Raw genomic sequence first — 20,237 nt, 5'->3', positions numbered from 1 at the left:
AGAAACTTTTCTAGTACAGAAAGGATAAGGTTTCTTTAGTTCTACACTTCCCTAACTGGTATAAAAGAGTTTATAAACCTAATTTTTAGAGGATAAACGACATACTGGAGTCAACCTGGATCGTGTGGAGCAACTTTTGAGCAAGGATCATCAAGTTCTTCAATCTTTTATCTCTTTCTAGTAACTTTATTATATAAAATACTTGTGTAATCATTATTGTAACTATTTATGGCTAAGCTCTATATTGTGGGGTTGTGGATAGTCATGAATATTGACGTTTGGTTGTTATGTTCTTCCTTATTACAATTTTTTATCTTATGATTGTTTCTTTGATTCTGTGCATAATTGCTTGATTGTTTGGCCAATTTAAGTTCTATCAACTATTTATGATATGCTTGGAAAAGCCGTTCTTAAATTAGAGAAAAATAAAAGAGAGTATGATCTTATCCCTATGGTTAAGGGGCGAATTTGTGATTAGGATATGAATATCCTAATCACCTTGCTCAATTCATTACCTTGATCGTAATACATTCTTGGTAGATTTATTTTATTGGGATATATGCGTTAATATATCTTGGATAGACGAGTAGTAATTTGGGAGAATCGTGTAAGTAAAGATAATCTGGTGAACTAACAATCATAGGAAATTCAAGATTGAAAGAAGGATTGACTAGAATTCAATAGGATTAGTGAACCAGCCACAACCCTGGGATCTTCATCTCTACTGAAGTAACTCTTAAAAGCTCTATGTTGCCGTGATCGTTTATTTAATATTTGCAATAGTAGCTTAGTAACAAAGACTCCAACTCGGGAACTCGATTAGATTACGACATTCTAGTTCAATTAGTAGGTAGCTAACGACAAGTCTCTGTGGGTTTGGCACTATATTCATCACTTTATTGTTTGTTGACTATGTATACTTGCGTGTGCATTTGAAAGTACACATGATTGGCATTATGGAAAAATAACATATATTAAACCACAAAAATTAAAATTTGTGAACTTTGTGACGTAGTATAAAGATATTGTTATGTTAAAAGATTAGATTCCAAAACAATACCTCTGGAGTAGTTTCTCAATTTTTTGAAACTTTTTTCTCTAATGTGTTTGATTAGTAATTCATTGTTTTCCAAAAAGTATTCAAAGGTCCGTTTGGATATTGTCAAAAACATATGGGATTTGTTTGTACTTTAGCCTGACAAAGAATGTAATGAGGATTTATACCTCATTTCCAGTTGACATTGCTACTTGTCAGAGCAAATAAATACTTCTAAGGATCCATTTGGTCATAGAATTTGTCAAAATAAATTTAAATTTTATTTGGCAAATACATATTTGGCCATAAATTTTGCCTATATTTTAGCAAAATCTCAAATTCCATATCTCAAATTCCAAAACCAGCTCAATAGCCGGTTTTGGGTCAAAATATCACTATTATATTTTTTAAAAATTATACCAAACTTTTGTATTTTATAAAAGAGCCCGCCATTTATTATTTTGTAATAATATTGTTTCGTCTTCTCGGTCACCTGATAGTGTATCATGTAATTCATTATAAAAATAATAATTTTATATCAAATTTATTTATGTTCAGGACTATGATTTGCGATAATATAATGAATGTTATTGATAATGGTACTGTTGGGTATTTGTGATAGTTTTTAGAACTTGTGGGTATAAGATAAATTTGAAAAATATATTTTGAAATCTAATGTCCGATCACATTTTCTGTATACAGCAGATGCTTGTACCTCAACTATTCAACATTAATGCTTCCACCTACATCCTGCAATACATGTCGGAATGTCACTTACTGTTAAAGAAGCAGGCAGCAGCTTGAATGACGAGTACTCCATTGTCGATAATGCTCAAAATTCTCACACACCGTCGTGACTCAAACTCACCACAATCCTTCTTCTTCTTTTTCTTACCCACAGCCTTAGCTCTCGTCACCTCTCTCTTAATTCTCTTCTACGTTTCCTTCATTTCCAAATTCTTCACTCATTCCCAACAAACCCATCTCACATTCACTCATTCTACTGATTTTTCATCCTTCAACTCCACCTCCCAGAAGCCGGTCAACATTTCATTTCTTGGCTCTATACAAAGTTTTGGCACTGGTGGAATTGGAAATGTTCAGAGCCAGAGGCATATGGAATTGAATGGTAAGATAAGAAGAAGAATTTAAAATCGTTGTACTTTGTAGATTTTTACTATTAGTTACTTCCTCAGTCCCAATTTTATGTGATGTAATTTACTTTATAATAATCTGTCCCAAAAAGAGTAGTTTTTCCTTCTAAAAAAAAGAGTACTTTTACATTTAGAAACAATTTAATTTTCAACTTCTTATTTATAATGATATAATTTTTTTGCCATACAAATGTCTGTGAAAAAAATCTTTTATTTACTTCTTAAACTCGATGCCCCGTCAAACAATATTACATAAAATGGAAAAATGGTAGGGACGGAATACATTTTATTAAATGTATTATATGATCATTTGGAATGAAAAATATCATAATACAATATATTATTTTCTATCCTCGAATTAAATTCTAATTGACCAAATGTGAACATGAAAAAGGTAGAAGGGACAAAAACTGTAGCAGGGAGAGAGGGTTTTAGGAAGTGGCTATGTTGTTAGGAGGTTTATTCTTTAGCACTTTGCATTGAGAACTTAAAAGAATTGCTGAATTTGCTACACTAAGTTTACCGTTAGAGGTTTTCGATACCAGGGACAGTGTGAAGATTGAGTTTTGTGCTAAAGGATCATATGCTTTATTCGTTGATTTAATGCCACATGATGATGCTTAAAGGACTTACCTATTTAGAATTAAGAACCTCGTACAGTTCAATGATTTGCTTTCCGAGTTCATCATTTGGGAACCTCGTATGTTCAACGATTTGATTTGATGCTTAAAGGATAATGCTTTATTCTTTGATTTAATGGCACATGATGATGCTTAAAGGACGTACCTATTTAGAATTGGGAATCTCGTGCATTCAACGACTTGGGTTTCCAAGTTCATCATTTGGCAGGTTAGATGCATTAGAAGCTATTTCAGTAGATTGTTTGATTTATTCAGTGAGTTGGTGATTTGCATCTACCCTTAGTGAATGCTTATAACATCTAAAGAAGGAAAGAAATAAATTTTAAAAAAAAAACTATTAGAAGGAAATGAAAGTACCGAAAAGGTTTCAGAGAAATGATGTCCAATTGTAGTAAATGGACAATGTTTAAGCATATGCATAGAAGGATAAGGTAGATGAAATGAAAATAAAAGATTTAATTTTTTTGGAGATTTCACTTCTTTCTCTTTTGCTTCTTTCTTTTTCACCTCGAAAATTAAGTATGAATATAATAATCTGAATCTTAAGTTGGCATGCTTACTTTGGAAAGGTATCTAAATAGATGAAACAGGAAAAGTTGCAGAGTCATTATTTTCTCTTAAGGTGCCTTCTATCATCTAAACCTAGTTGTTCTCTCAATTTTTTTTCTTCTTTTTCTTTATTATTATAAGGTGAGTGCAATGATTTTCTGTGATTGATAGAAAAGAAAAACATAGCACATCCTAAGTCTTCTGAAGCCAAAATGTGGCGATTCAAGTTTGAAATTATTATAAGGAAGCCTTCCCAGATACGAGGCATGTCGTACGAGTTACTATCACCCTGGGAGTCGGGTCGCGATTAGTAGTTTCTGGCCTGGGACTGAGAAAAGGAGACGTTTCAAGATTATACCCACCGTTGGGGTGATTCTGATACTGGAACAGATAGGTAAACAAGATAACGTTTTCTTGTTGTGGCCTGTCGTATTTATGTTGATTAACCACAGGCTGTAGGTTGATATATCAGCTTAATTTTGTTCCAGTTGTCCACTGGTTTACCTATATTTAGAAGTCATGCATACATGGCTAAACCAGTATCTTCGGCCCAGTTTATCTTTGAATTATGAAATAGATAGTAGTGTAATATAATTGTGGATTCCAGCTATGTCATTTTGGCCTTCTCTAAGTTGTATCTCTTTGCCATATCGATAACTACCGTGGTTTTTTTCTGATAAGTATGATTTTTAGTCAGTTTATTATCTGAAGTAACTATATTCTGTGAATGCTATATTATTTACTGCAAATATATTTGCCTGCAGCCCAATAATATTCTGTCCTGATTGGCATTTTTGGCAGGGTGTTATAGCCCTGATTACTGTCTTTTCTGAGCTTTGTCGCTTATTTTCTGGATCTCGAAATAGTTGGCTTTTATTTTCAGGAAAGTATGTTAATGACAACGCGGTATTCCATGACAGAGATACCTTTATGAATGACTACAAAGAAATGAATAGGAGCTTGAAGATATATGTTTATCCTCACCAAAAGGCTGATCCCTTTTCCAATGTACTCTTGGCTGTTGATTTTGAGCCAGGCGGAAACTATGCCAGTGAAAGTTACTTCAAGAAAATTCTTGTGACAAGCCACTTCATTACAAAGGATCCTTCCAATGCAGATCTTTTCTTTCTACCTTTCTCAATTGCACGATTGCGGCATGATCCACGTGTGGGGATTGATGGTATTAAAGACTTCATAAAAAGCTACATCTTCAATATTAGTCATGAGTACCCTTACTGGAACCACACCAATGGGGCTGACCATTTCTATGTTGCCTGTCATTCCATTGGTCGTTTTGCCATGGAGAAAGCAATTGATGTTAAGATCAACGCGATCCAAGTTGTGTGTTCTTCAAGTTATTTCGTATCATCATATATTCCACATAAAGATGCATCCTTGCCCCAGATTTGGCCAAGGCTAGGAAGTGACCCAAATCTTGCACCTTATAAAAGGTCAGTTGAGTCTTTTTGAATTGTATTATCTTATTTCACTTCATGTATGTCAGATATCGGACTACTTAGCTGGGGTTAATTTCAAATTATGACCTGTCAATTGATAAGCACATGGAATCTTACAAGATAATTTTGTTTATCTTGTCATGCATCTTGGAAAGCTTTTACTGGCATTCATCATATGCCCATCTGTGGGAAAGCTTTTTTTTTTTTGGCATTCATCATATGCCTTTCTTCTGTGCTCCCATGTGCATATTAAATCGTAATAGATTGTATACCTCATGTGAAACCTGCAAATTGACGTGTCTTGTACAGGAGCCTGTTCAAAAAACTTCAAGGTAATCAAATCCATTTGCCAACTAGATGTTTTTATAGGTTTAACCTTTTTGGATTCTTAATTCCAATTCCATGGTTAAATATGGTCTATGTTGTAAAGACTTTTTGGTTATTCCTTTTGGTCTTTTGGATTTTCGTTCAGGGTCGGCGACCACTTGGTGTCTGCATATTAGTACGAAATATCTCTACTACATATTAAATAAACTAGTTAGATCTGGACATCCCACCAGAGCCTAAAGGGATATTCGTTTCATCAATTATAGTGACTATCCCCATATATTACTTGGACTTGGATAGTTTGCTGAGCCTGTAAAGATATCGAACATAGTGGGACCAATTTATGGAAAGTTTTAAGTGTATTTTGCAGAACTCATTAGAGGTAGTGATACTTGTGTCCATGGTCCTGCCTATTCGACACAAGTGCACAAAGAATCCTGGTGACATTGTTGTCCCTGCACCATCACCCAAATGCTTTGTAATGGTATCTCCATACACACTGCTGCCACCAGATAAGCACTATTTTTTTGAATGATAAATGTCAGATATCTTTGACAAGAATGTAGCTGTGGAAGAAAGATGGAGCAGTGGAGGCGAGAATCATGGGGAAAATGGAGTAGATATGAGAGTCAGATGAGGCAAAGAGCAAAGTTTACCCTTAAGAGATTTTCTAAACTCCATAGTTGGCTGTAAATGAGAATACAATGGCTTAGGTAAAAGAGAAGATAAGAAATACTAAATGTGGAAATTATTGAATAGAGATGTGTTATTAAGTACATCATAAAAGAATTACAACCGAAGCGACTCCCACTAAATGGCCGCCCCTTTCTCTCTTTTACAGCCTCGTGGACGGACGAAAGAGGGGAAGAGTGAAAGGGGTGATCTCGAAGTTCTTGGTCTGTGAAGATGTGTTGTTAGGTGCTCCATTATATTTTCCCTTTTGATTTACCTTAGTTGTCTCTTGGTTAAGTTCAGTATTCCTGTTCTTGACTAAGTAGTTCAAATATCTTATGCGGTGGTTTAAACAGTCACCAACTTATCTGTAAATTGTTTGATGAGAGAAAGATTTACTCAGAACTTGGTCAGTGGTAAGTGCCACTTCTTTGTTCTGCTCCTGGCTAGCACTGTTTCGCTTGTATGTAGCACCTGGTTTCTTTATATTTTCCTCTTTTCTCCCTCTGCTCGAGGATTCCATTCAACAAGGGTCATTGTACAATCGATTTGTTCCGGTGTATGCAAGAGGCTGTTCCTCCTAACAACCTTCGGTAGATGAGCAAGCAGTTTGAGTCGGCTGGTAGTTCTCTGATATTGTTATAGCAGTCTTCATATTGTTTGAAGAAGTGTGATTCTGTACACACAGTGAAAAAAGGTAACGGAAGACAAAAAGAAAGGAAAGGGAGGGGGGGCTAATCCAAGCTTAAGAAGGTTTCCTTTAACTTGCCCTTTATACCATTCAGTTGACTGGGTTAAGCTGTATGTTTCAAGCTAGACTAAAGAACATTGAAGCTCTAGTGACCACCAGTAAGAACTCCTGACTTTAAAATGTGTATATTTGGATATGGTGCCGTGTAGCTACTAGATAGGAAGCTCATGGACAAAGGTTTCAGCTGTTTACCACTCACCGAGAACTTCTTTGATATTGTTTCCTTTTATCTGTTGGTTTTGCCATCAGTAAGAAGTATTAGATTTCACTATCTTAGATAATAATCACTTGCACTGTTAGAGAAGCTTTTGGATGAATATATTGTTCAGATCTTTATTTGCCATGTGGTGTGTGTGTGTGTGTGGGGGGGGGGGGGGGGGGGGGGGGGGGGGGGTGGAGATCAATAAACTCATTTTATTGAATGGTTTCAGGAAAAAGCTAGGATTTTTTGCTGGAACAATAAATTCTCCTGTACGTGAAAAGCTTCTAGAGTGGTGGGGAAATGATTCTGACATCTTTGTGCACTTTGGTCACCTTGAAAGATCTTATGCCGAAGAACTTCTTGATAGCAAATTCTGCCTTCATGTCAAAGGCTATGAAGTGAACACCGCTCGCATTGCTGATGCCTTGTTCTATGGCTGTGTACCTGTGATCATTGCGAACCATTATGATCTTCCATTTGCGGACATATTAGATTGGAAGCATTTTTCAGTCATCGTTGCCACGTTAGACATCCCTTTATTGAAGAAAATCCTTCAAGGCATAACTCAGCAGGAGTACTTAATGTTGCATAGCAATGTTCTGAAGGTGAGAAAACACTTCCAGTGGCATGTTTCCCCTGTTGATTTTGATGCCTTTTATATGGTTATGTATGAGTTGTGGCTAAGGAGAAGTTCTTTAAGGCTTCAATGAACATTTTACCAGATCACACGTTGAATTTTGTATATTAATCCCATTTTTCACGGGTTCACAAGGAACCCTTCTTTGACACGGTACCAGTGATCAGGTGAAAAGTTGGAATACCAACTGATAAAAGATATTCAATTTATTAGAGGTAATCAAAGAACAAAATAATACATGAATAGAGTTCAAAAAATTCCTAACAAAAGAAACCTAGAGAAATGCCCAAAAGGTATAGGAATTACAAGGAAAAACGCTTGCAGATTACTGTCAAATCAAACAATGAAAATGCTACTAGAACAAATGCCCCATATTCAGATTGTCTGTCACATGTTATGGTTGATTTTTACTACTGGTGGTTGCCTGTTACGTACTTGTGTCCTATTCCTGGACTTGGACAAGATTGTCTGTTACATGTTATGGTTGAAAATGAAGCTCGTGAATCTGGACATCCTAGCCATCTGTCTACACTAAACTAGGATTGAGTTCGTTTGTTTTGGTAGTTAGGGAATAGTTTCTCATTCTTTGGTGGTCCATGCATATTTATAGTAGTACTTTATGAGGTTTTGGTCTGGGGTTTTTAGATGGGGTTTAAATTTGACCAGGAAAAGGATGGGCGGAGGCTAAATTGCAATTTCTGGAAATGAAACGTGAGTAAATGTTAATGAATTGTTTTTTCAAAATATAGGAACTAGCCAGGAAGTTTCTTGATTTGAAAAGAACAAAAAAAGCGAAGAGGAAATTTCAAATTGGCTAAGTAATATATAGGGGACGGTATACAATTTATACATGCAGATGGCTGGCAGCCAGCAGTAGGGAGAAAAACATTTACTGTTAACTAACTGCCAATTTGGCTGTATAGTAGGTAAACAAGATGCTCTAACAATAATTGAATCGTAATAACTTATTGGAATGGAATCTACTGCTAATATTTCGTCAAGCACTTGGAAACTCTACTACTGGTGTGACTGGAATTCCTCTTTAAAAGGTGGTTCCACATAAATACGCTGAGCTCTAAATAATGATCAAATTGACTAGAGGTGGCAATATAAGCCCACATCCATTTGCCCCGCCCGATCCGCCCAATTGAGCAACCATCACAACACTGATCTCCTCCTTCTTCTTCACTTCAAAAATCCCCCCTGACTGCAACGCTTTATTCGTAGCTTGCAGAGCTTCAAAAATAGTTACCATACCACTCTTGGTATCTTCTTCAATTCTTTCTCTTAGCTTAATGATATATGAGAATTTGTGATCCTCAATTACCATCAACCTCTCTTAGTATTGGGGATCTTGAACACATATGAAAAACTTATCCATCTGCCCTTCATCCAATGGTAGTTGCACATTGGCGGCTCAGGCCTCCATCTAGTAGCATACTCTCGGAACGTCTCAGTGGGTTTCTTCTTCAAGTTCTGAATGTAGAGCAAATCCGGTGCATTTTCAGTGTTGAACCTAAACCTACCCATGAAATCAGAAGACATACTAACCCAGTTGTGCCATTTCTTTGATTCTGCCCAATATACCAAGACAAAGCGTCCCTAGTAAGACTCCTCATGAACAGCTTCATGCGGATTTACTCGTTCTTCCCTACTCCCACAAGTTTATCACTGTATGTTCTTAAGTGAGCCTTTGAATCTCTAGTACCGTCGAATATTCTAAAATTTGGTGGTTTATAACCCTTGGGTAGCTCAACTCAGGTTGAATGCACACATCATTGTAGCTTAGACCCTCAATTCCTTTCCCTATTACAACACTTTGGACCATTCCGAAAAATTTATGCAATTCCTCAACCATACTCTTGATTAGTAAGTCCCTTTTAGCGGGTTTAGGCGTGTATTGGGTTTGTTGAGGGGGTGTAGGGTAAGGTTTCAACATAGATGGGATTGGTCTGGTTGCGCTCTAGGGATTCAGGTACACAGAGGATCATTGGCAAATATTTGGGGTGGATCGTGGATATGGGAGATAGGTTGTGAGGTATTCTGAGGGAGGGATAAGTCATGTTCTGTGAGTATTGTGGATATAGCAGATTTTGTGGGGGATTGGGATTTATAGTGGTGATGGGTTTTGATAATGAAGTGGTAGCGGGTTTTGAGGTACCGAGTTTTAGTGATGTTGAGGGACTTGTGTGTCAATACCCAACATCCAACTAGTCGTGATGACACCTAACCCAACCCGCTAGGTAAGCCAATTAATAACTATCCAATTCCAATGATATTTAATAAGATAATTAAGTAAAGAAATTATCTGAATCTTAAACATTTCCCAAGGACTGGTAGTACAAATCATGAGCTTCTAAGAATAGAGTTTACAAAGCTGAAATGAAGTAAATACATCATCTATTTGAAAAATACATTAACAGAGTTTTATAGATCTAAGGCTACCATGAACAAGAGGCAGCTACAACCGGGACGCAGGTACTTCTTCAAATCCAGCTCCCATCGAACACAATAACATCAACAGCCAACATCTGCACGCAAGGTGCAAAAGTGTAGTATGAGTACAACCGACCCCATGTACTCAGTAAGTAACAAACCTAACCTAAGGTTGAAAGTAGTGACGAGCTAACACAAAGGTCGGGTCCAACACCAATATTCCACAACAGTTCATAACAATATAGTACAAGTAATAAAAGAGGTATCTCAGAAATAAAATGCTCAGTTCGGTCACAGTTTCAGAAAAATAGGCATTTCTTTTCAAGTGTCTCAGTGAAAGCCCAAATCTTTTACCGAAAATGCCAAAATACGAGTAAGTTTGAAAACTGTGATTTTTCCCAAAACTCCTTTCAATGATAAGTAAGATATTTCATTTTCAGATAGCATGAGGAAAGTACGTCTCTACGCCTACATGTCATAATACAGGTAAAATCATAAGTGTCACCAAAACTGGGTAGCAGAAGGAAATGCATCTCTATGCATATATCTCAAGTACGCATGTCAAATGCAATGCATCTAAATTATGAGCTCATGTACTCACACTCTCATAGTACTCAATCTCACTGTCTCACATTCCCTTTCACTATGCTCAATGCTCAGCACACCCAATCACTCAGCACTGTACAATACCTGTTGCGGCATGCAGCCCGATCCACATATGACCATAAGGCCCATTGCGGCGTGCAACCCGATCCACATATATATAGCCATAAGGCTCGTTGCGCGTGCAACTCGATCCATACACACACACACACACACACACACACACACACACACACACACACATATATATATATATATATATATATATATATATATATATATATATATATATATATATATATATATATATATATATCATAAGGCCCGTTGCGGCGTGCAACCCGATCCACATATATATAGCCATAAGGCTCATTGCGGCGTGCAACCCGATCCATATACATATATATAATCAACTGTGCTCACTGGAGGTGTGCAGACTCCGGAGGGGCTCTTTCAGCCCAAGAGCTACATCGCTACGACGTGCAGCCCGATCCCATAAAATGTAATCAATATAACATGCTGCGGCGTGCAACCCGATTCCAAAATATCACTCTCACTCAGGCCCTCGGCCTTACTCAGTCATCAATCTCTCCAGTCTCACTCACGGGCTCACAATGTCATGAAACTTGCCCGACAATATGATATGATGTATCAATAAATAATAACTGAGATTGAGATATGGTATGAATGCATGGAATATGACTGAGTACGAAATATCAATGAAATCAGTGAGATGACAGTAAGAAACGACCACTATGGGTCCAAACAATATCGGCATAATGCCTAAACATGATATCTAGCATGATTGACAGCTTAACTACTTTATCACATGGTGGAAACATGGATATCAACAAAGTAGGACCACTATACAGTGCCATAGAAGCAACATAGTCCCAATTCACATGGTGCACGCCTACACGCCCGTCACCTAGCATGTGCGTCGCCTCAATATCGATCACATAATGCGTATTACAAGGTTTCATACCCTCGGCACTAAGTTTAAAAGAGTTACTTACCTCGAACAAGCCAATACCAATGCCAGACAAGCCAAGCGATGCTCCAAAGATGCCATCACGCACGTAGCGACCTCCGAACGGCTCAAAACGAGCCAAAAGCAACTCAAATACATCAAATAAAGCCCAAGGAAATAATTTCAAATGATAAAGATCGAATCCTTAATCAAAATCCAAAATCGGCCAAAAATCACACTCGGGCCCGCGCCTCTTAACCCAACAAAACTTACAAAATCCGACAACTCATTCAATTACGAGTCCAACCATACTAGTTTTACTCAAATCCGACTCCAATTCGATGTTCAAAACTCAAAAATTCATATTATGAAACTTTAGGCCAAAACTCCCAATTTTCTCTTTAAAATTCACAATCCAATTACCAAAAATGAAGGTAGATTCATGAAATATAACCAAAACCGAGTAGAGAACACTTACCCCAATCCTTGTGATGAAAATTGCTCCAAAAATCGCCTCAATTCGAGTCCCACATCTCAAAATATGAAGAAAGAACCAAAACCTCGATTTATAGCTTCTGCCAGCATTTTCGCACCTACGACACATTAACCACTTCTGCGGCGTCGCTTCTGCGACATAACCTCCGCCCCTGCAGAATCAGCTGAGGAATCGACCCTCGCACCTACGTACAACATATCCGCTTCTGCGACATCGCAGGTGCGAGCCACCATCCGCACCTGCGAAATACCTCGCTCTTGCGCTCCATCACCTCGTACCTGCGCATCCGCATATGCGCCCAAATCTTCGCTTCTGCGGTCTTCCTCACCCAGCACTCACCTCGCATCTGCGACGCCTCTGTCTCTTCTGCGGCCATCGCACCTGCGCAAACCAGCCACAGGTGCGATCACACCAGAACCAGCAACTTAGCAAAAGTCCAAAAATGCAATGAAATGATCCGAATCTCGTTTGAAACTCACCCGAGCCCCTCAGGACCCCGTCCGAACATGCCAACAAGTTCCATAACACAATACAGACCTATTCGAGGCCTCAAAACACACATAACAACATCAAAACGATGAATCACATCTCAAATCAAAATCTTTGAACTTTGAACTTTTCAACTTCAATAACTCGTGCCGAAACATAGCAAATTAACTCGGAATGAACCCAAATTTTACACACAAGTCCCAAATGACAAAATGAAGCTATTCCGATTCCCGGAATCACAATCCGAATCCGATATCAAAAAGTCCACTCCCGGTCAAACTTTCTAAAAATCCAACTTCCGCCATTTTAAGCCAAATTCCACTACGGACCTCCAAATCACAATCCGGAAGCGCTCCTAAGTCCAAAATCACCCAACGGACCTACCAGAACCATCAAAACTCCATTTTGGGTTCAAATTCATAAAAAGTGAAACTTGGTCAACTCTCCCAAGTTAAAGCTTCAACAATAAAATCCATTCTTCCAATTCGATTCCGAATAACCTGAAAACCAAAATCGACGATTCACATAAGTCATAATACATCATACGGAGTTACTCATGCCCGTAAGCTACTGATCGAAATGCAAGTGCTCAAAATGACCAGTTGGGTCGTTACATTGTGGTAGTGGATTTTGATGATGTGGTGGGACTTGTAGTGGTGGATTTGGTGGTGGTAGCTTTTTTTGTGGAGGGACTTGATCTTTGGCGGTGTTTGCATTGTTCTGGTGGTCGATGACTGGGATGTTAAGGGTGAGGGATACGTTTGCAAGATTTCTGACTTGCTCCAATTCACCTTGTAACTCCTTAATCTTACATTCCAACCGAAGGACCAAATCATTCTGCCCTAGCACACTTACCCTATCTGACATTTCCACAGCCTCTCTCGGAGCGGGGAAACCATCCCTATCAACCATACCACTTGCATCTTTTATTTTGCCTTTATCTTTTCTTTTGCGACTGCTAGTAGGAGGAGGGGAAAACCCTTTGGATATGGTGTGGTATGAAGAAATAGGTAGGGTGCACAAATCAACCATTGGGAGGAGAGTAATCTTAAAAACAAGAAAAGACAAAGGTAATTAAGTTAGTATAGTGAAATGAATACTAAGGAAAATAAAAGTCTTGCAATATTAAACTAATATCAGAGAAAACCACTAAGTCCTTCCATACGCGTCCTATTTTGGAACCTCTTCATACCTGAGGTAGGCCTAAGACGATAAATAATTTGAAATTTTTGTGCCAATATGCTTCATTCCATTAACTCAGAGTTAATCAAAGTTTTTCTATTTCCCAAAACGTAAATAAAATCACTAATGGTTCAAGACCTTATTACCCAGCATAAGAGATAAAGAAAAATGATCCTAGTCTAATTTGCCTAAAATGGACCTTCATTACATTTTGTCTTCTTCACACCGACAATCATATCCCCAATATTACGAATGTCGATCATCATATAGGACATGGCTAATTTTCATACTTGTTTCCAGCTCTTGCAATCCTTGTTCCAAGTACTTCACCTTCTTTGCTGACTTGTCTGCTATCTCTTGCCATTCTTTTTTAGCCTCCATATCTTGATTATGTTGTTCATTGGACTTGTGCTTCTGCATCCTCGTATATAATTCTGCCTTTCAGCTTGACAACCAGTTTGACAATCTCTGTTATGTCATCTTCAAGCCATGAAGGATAGTATCTATCAGGTTCTATAGTCTTTTCATCCACAATGGATTTTTGATTCCAGATGTTCAAAATTTCATACTTAAGTGGCACATTGTCCCTTTTAAAATTTGATTTGTGGCATTTCATGTCTACCACTTGTGGTATCACTTGTTTCCATCCATCCTACCTCATAACCCTCAGTGGGGCATATGGATAGGTTCCATGTAGCCCTATCAAGACCAAATAAGTCACCTTCTTGTATCGCGCTATCAAATTCTTGTTCGGAAACCATTCGAACATCTATTGCACTTGCTCGATTGACAAGTCATTGAAGAGGTATGCCTATCCCATAGAGCTAGTAGGCCTTGCGAACCTATCTAGAGTCAAGGTCACTCTGCTCTGATGATGATTTGCTATATAGTCACATATTGGCCGACGGAGGAATTCTTAACGATAGTTGCCTTCTAAAGATATTGTATCAACCATATTTGTAACAAAAGATTACATCCTTCAAAGTAGCTCGCACCATGCTTGCAAAGGTCTAAGGCTCGATACTTTTCTGCCAAGATCATAAGAACAATAATATAGGCATGACCATCAAGTCCTTTAAACACAACATCAACTACCATGGCCAGAAGGGTATGAAACTTTCCTTCATGTTTCAGGAATATCATAAGCCCCAGAAAACGCACAACAAAAGCAAAAACCCTTTAATTAATCCAATCTCTGCATGTTATGGCAAATTTTTCATGAAACTCTCTATATGACTTGCCAGTCCCAAACCGTTTAGACATGAAATTGAATGAGATCCAGGATTTTTCCAAGCAGTCAAGTTCATGTTTCTTTTTATCCCAAAATCTCGAAGAAAACCCCGAGGTCAGCGATTTTCTGGTACAAGGAGGATGATACTATCCCAATTAAGCTTAGTAAAATCCCCAATTCTTCTAGCAACAGAGTCATTTTCAGGTTTCCAAATCGGAAGACGGCCCATTTCTCATCCCAAAAGATAATCGCAACTTCATTGAGTTCCTTGCACGACTTGACCCCCATTAAGGATGGAAAGTTTCCCAATACATGCCTAGCATGATTCTAGTCACATTCTAGAAGATCATTCCACCAATCGAGCAATTTGGAGGGGACAACCTGAACCATACCAAATCTGAAAATATTGTGCTTCATTTTTACCTGCATCACAAAAGAGTTTCCTTCCCTCTCATAAATTTGATTATTTTATGATAAATCTGTATATTGACACATTTTCCTCTAAATAATGCATATAAAGTATGAAAGTTGTCACTTGGGATTGCAAAATCCATATAGACTTTGCCAGGGTTGTAACGACTCAGCCGATCATTTTGTGCATTTGAGCTCCTTTGATGCTTAGCGTGTGCTTACTTATTTTTTTGTAACTTGCAGAGATGGTTGGGTTGGTTTCGAGAAGGCTTTGGAATGAATTGGAACACTTAGTTCTATTGTTGGAAGCTTAAGTTATGGGAGTTAAGCAAGGTTTGACTTTTGTGTTAACAACCTCGATTCATGTTTTGATGGTTCCAATAGGTTCGTATGGTAATTTTGGACGTAAGCGTATGTCCTAATTTGGATCTATAGGTTCCTAGGATGATTTGTCTCTTTTTGCCGAAAGTTGACAATTTGAGGTTTAGAAATTTCACAAGTTTGACTGGGTTGACTTTAAGACTATCGGGTTTGGGTTGTTATTTCGGGACTTGGAATAGGTCCGTTTTGTCATTTGATACTTGTATGCAAAGTTTGGTTTATTCCGAGTTGGTTTGGTAGGAATCAGATGATTGGTTGTGAATATTGAAGTTCTTGAGTTTCAAATCTTGCATAATGCGTTTTAGTGCTCGATTCACCCTATTAGATGTTATTTTGATATTTTGAGCTTGCGAGAAAGTTCATATGAGGTTTATATACTTGTGTGGATGTTTGTTGTGGGGCTCGAGGGACTCAGGTGAGTTTCAAATTAATTTCAGACTAGTTTGGTGAAGCTTCAATTTTGCTTGTGCTGCAGACCTCGCATTTGCGATGCCTCGCATTTGCGGAGTGGGGATCACATTTGCGATGTTGGGGAAGTGAAGGCCAGCTTCGCATTTGTGAAGATGGTGCCGCAAATGCGACATCCGCAATTGCGAAGGAGGGGTCCGCATTTGCGATATATGGTCACATTTGCAATCGTCCTGGTCGCAATTGCGATATCAGAGGTGGAGGGTTTCAGAACGCTTTTGTGAGCCATTCCTCACAATTGCGAACCCCTAATCGCACTTGCGACTTCCGCAACTTAACATTTAGAAGGGGTTTCAGGACTTAGACCCATTTTCTCATATTTTAAGCCCTAGAGTTAGAGATGGGCGACTTTTGTAGAGGATTTTCACACAAGGCAATTGGATAGTGATTTTCACTTTATTTTGATATTATATCTTGATTTTCTATGAATTTTTATACCTAAATCATTGAATATGGAAAGGAATTTTGGGGAGGATTTTGACTATTTATTTAAAAAATAAAGTTTATAAATTTGAGAGTCGATTTGGACTCAATTTAGGAATCTAATTATATATATGGACTCGTGGGGTTATGGGTAGTCGGGACCTACCCCTTGACTCGAGTTTTGACCATGGGGTCGGGGTTGACTTTTTGTTGACTTTTGGGAATTGGGCAAAGATTTGGACTTTATTGTTTGGAATTGATTCCTATAGCATTGTTTGATGTTATTAAGTTATTTTTGGCTAAATTTGAGCCGGACGGAGGTACATTTTAGAGGAAAGGCTATATTAGAAGATTGATTTGTGCTTATTGAGGTAAGTATCTTGCCTAACCTTATGTAAGGAAAACCTCTTAGGATTTGGCCTTATTTGCCTATTTGTGTTATGTGAAAAGTGACGTGTACGCAAGGTAACGAGCGTGTACACATGTACTATGTGTGGTTTATGACCAGATTAGACCTTAGACTATTATTATGCCTTAATTTGATGATATTCTTTATATAAAGCATGCTTAATCACTTTGTGACTACATTAACTTGATTGCTGCAATTGATTTTAGCCGTAGTCATGCTTTATATGTTGAACATCCATCCATATTTTTTTTATTATTGTCATGTCCTTGTGCACCTTATTGATAAATTATGGGCTCATATCTTTGATGAAAAATTGGCATATTGCTTTGAGTTGATTATGTCACATATGGACATGTTGGGCGGATTGATTGGGTGTTGGCACGAGGTCTTTGCCATGCGATTGTGATTATTGTTATGCACATGTGGCGAATCAAGTGTGGCGTTCTCGGGTTTGCACATGTGGAGAAATAAGGGTGGTGATCTTGATTATGCACATGTGGTGGAATAAGGATAATATTCTTAATTATTGCACATGCAACGAAATAAGGATGGCATTCTTGATGATTTTTCTGTGATGGTTTGAGGGTGATTTTCTTAATGATATTCATGTGACGAAACGGGAGTGATATTTTTGATCATGTACATGTTTTCTTTAACCTTCATCATATATTTCAACAAGTTGCAAGTTGTATTTGACATGCTATTATATGCCTTTGTTTCTATTTGATGATTTATTGTCAACAATGGATTTTCCTACGTTGAGTTTTTATCACATGTTTTTACGAGATTGTGGTGTTGTATGCTGTTATATATTCTTGCTTCCAGTTATTGATATATTGCACAAGTTCTTTTACTAGTGCGTATCACATGACTTGAACCTCGTCATCACTTTACCGAGATTAGTCTTACTTACTGGGTACCAATTATGGTGTACTCATATTATACTTTGCATAGTTTTGTGCAGACGGGTGTTGGAGGCAGTAGACCTAGGGAGTGAGTGCATACACTGATTGCGAGAATTCAAGATAGTGTTGCATGACCGTCACAGTCCCTTGGAGTCCCATCCCTTATGTTGATACTGTTATTTTCACATTCAAATAGTATTGTACTTGAGACTCCTTTATGTATTCAGTTTAGAGCTCATGACTCTGTACTACCTAGTTTTGGGGAGTTCTATTGTATATTTCCATTTTGGGCTTATGTTAACACTATTTTTGTTGTTATGTTAAATTCAGTCTTATTATATCATGTTTTGATGATTTAATGTTATTAATGTGTTTGGCTTACCCGGTTTCGGAGGTTAGGTGTCATCACGACCCCTTTGGTGGGATTTGGGTCGTGATAAGTTGGTATAAGAGCTCTAGGTTCATAGGTTCTACGAGTCATGAGCAATTTTAGTAGTCTTGCAGATCGGTACAGAGACATTTGTACTTATCTTTGAGAGGCTACCGAGCTGTTAGAACATTTCACTTTCTTTTATTCTTTATCCTGCGGATTTGTTTATTCCCAAGTTTGAACCTTTACTCTTCTATTCTCTCACAGATGGTGAGGACACGTTCTGCAGGATCAATTGAGCAGGCATCAACGCCCCCTGTTAGAGCCGCAAGAGGTCGGGGCCGAGGCGGGGCACGCACTACACCTAAAGCAGCAGTTGTGGAGCCACCAATAGCTCCAGTTGAGAAGCAGGAACCTAATCATGTTGAGCAGGTAGGACTCACTCGGGCACGCGGGGGGCCTATTGCTACACAAGGCCTTCAAGAGACTCTGGCTTACTTCATAAGTATGTTTGGGAGTTTGGCCCAGGCATGGTTGATTCTGGTTGTACCAGCTACTTCATAGGATGGGGAAAGAGCCCAGGCTCCCACCGCACGTACACCAGAGCAGCTGTCTCATGATTATCAAACACCGGGATTTAGGCCGGAGCAGCCATTATTTGCAGTCCAGCCCGGGTAGGGCTAGTCGTGTCTGTTGAGGGATAGAAGAGTTTGGAGAGGTTTCAGAGACGTCTCCTCCCCAGTTCAGTGGAGGGTATTCTAAGGATGCACATGGTTTCTTGGATCAGTGTAACTGTATTCTACGTATTCTGGGTTTGGTAGAGTCGAGCGGGGTTGGCTTTAGTGCTTTTCAGTTGACTGGGCCAGTATACAGATTGTGGCAGACTTATTAGATGAGTAGGCTAGCTGGTGCAACACCACTTACATGGTTCAGTTCTCAGATATTTTCTTGGGGAACTTTATCCCACAAACCCACATGGATGAGTTACGCAGCGAGTTTGAGCATTTACCCTAGGAGGGTATGGTTGGGAGTCGATATGCTATGAGGTTTACAAAGTTATCCCACCGTGCAGCTCCTTTGGTTTCTACTGAGAGGGAGAGAGTCCGTAGATTTGTTGAGGGACTCACCTACAACCTTAAATTTGGGATGGCACAGGAGATGGAGACTAAGACTGCACTCCATCGCGTTATGGAGATTGCTAGGAGGTTAGAGCGTATCCGCGGGCAGGAGAGGGAGGATAGGGAGGCTAAGAAGCCATATGGTTTTAGAGGATTTAGTGTCTCCTACTCTGGGGACAAGTCTCGACATGGTAGAGGTCATTTCAGTCAACCAATTTGGTGCACACTTCAGGTTTCACGTAGTGCTCCAGCTAGCCATGGATTTTAGAGTACTCATACCGGGAAGTCATCCTTCTGTGTACTTCTTATACGGGGCTCCTACGATGGTTATTCCAGTTGTCCGGGGCATATCCAGTTTCAGCAGCCATGCCAGCACAAGGGCTGTTTTGAGTGTGGTGATAGATTGTCTCAAACTTTGGATGAGTGTGCCTCAGCAGGGTACTCATGCTATGCTTCCTTCTCGAGATGATGCACCACTTGCACAACTAGCTAGAGGTGGGGGACAGACGGGTAAAGGTTATTCTAGAGGGGGAGGCCAGGCCCATTGTTATAATTTCCCTGGTAGGACTAAAGCAGACGCATCAGATGCAGTCATTACAGGTATTGTTCGCTTTGTCATAGAGATGCTTCAATTTTACTTGATACGGGTTCTACTTATTCGTATGTGCCATCCTACTTTGCTTCATATTTGGATATGTCTTGTGATTCTCTGGATACTCTTGTTTATGTGTCCATTCCGATTGGGGATTCTATTATGGCAGATTGTGTCAATCGTTCTTGTATGGTTTCTATTGGGGGCTATGAGACTAGTGTTGATATTTTGTTGCTTAATATGGTGGAATTTTATGTGATCTTGGGTATAGATTGGTTGTCTCCGTACCATACTATTCTTGATTTTCACGCGAAGACCATGACGTTG

General features: G+C 38.7%; 1 protein-coding gene across 2 annotated transcripts; it reads left to right on the top strand.

Annotated features, from left to right (window-relative positions):
* The first annotated feature begins 1,729 nt into the window (after window positions 1-1,729).
* On the top strand, window positions 1,730-7,582 carry LOC107775339 (putative glycosyltransferase At5g03795). 2 transcript variants are annotated; one of them, XM_075239782.1, is made up of 3 exons: window positions 1,730-2,165; window positions 4,264-4,831; window positions 7,019-7,582. In XM_075239782.1, the coding sequence occupies exons 1-3, from the start codon at window positions 1,841-1,843 to the stop codon at window positions 7,497-7,499; spliced, it is 1,374 nt and encodes a 457-aa protein (XP_075095883.1). In that variant the 5' UTR covers window positions 1,730-1,840; the 3' UTR covers window positions 7,500-7,582. The 2 variants fall into 2 exon arrangements, with proteins under 2 accessions (XP_075095883.1, XP_075095884.1); XM_075239783.1 differs by having other exon boundaries at window positions 1,790-2,165; window positions 4,182-4,831.
* Window positions 7,583-20,237: the final 12,655 nt, after the last annotated feature.

This window comes from Nicotiana tabacum, chromosome 19 (assembly GCF_000715075.1).
Source record: "Nicotiana tabacum cultivar K326 chromosome 19, ASM71507v2, whole genome shotgun sequence".
Taxonomy (NCBI): domain Eukaryota; kingdom Viridiplantae; phylum Streptophyta; class Magnoliopsida; order Solanales; family Solanaceae; genus Nicotiana; species Nicotiana tabacum.
This window is presented reverse-complemented; position numbering and strand designations above follow the sequence as displayed.

Bases quoted from the DNA above. Each gene is read 5' to 3' on its own strand.
- LOC107775339 (XM_075239782.1), top strand. From the start codon at position 1,841: ATGACGAGTACTCCATTGTCGATAATGCTCAAAATTCTCACACACCGT. The intron at 2,166-4,263 runs GTAAGATAAGAA...TTTTATTTTCAG, and splicing joins GAGGCATATGGAATTGAATG to GAAAGTATGTTAATGACAAC. The intron at 4,832-7,018 runs GTCAGTTGAGTC...GAATGGTTTCAG, and splicing joins AATCTTGCACCTTATAAAAG to GAAAAAGCTAGGATTTTTTG.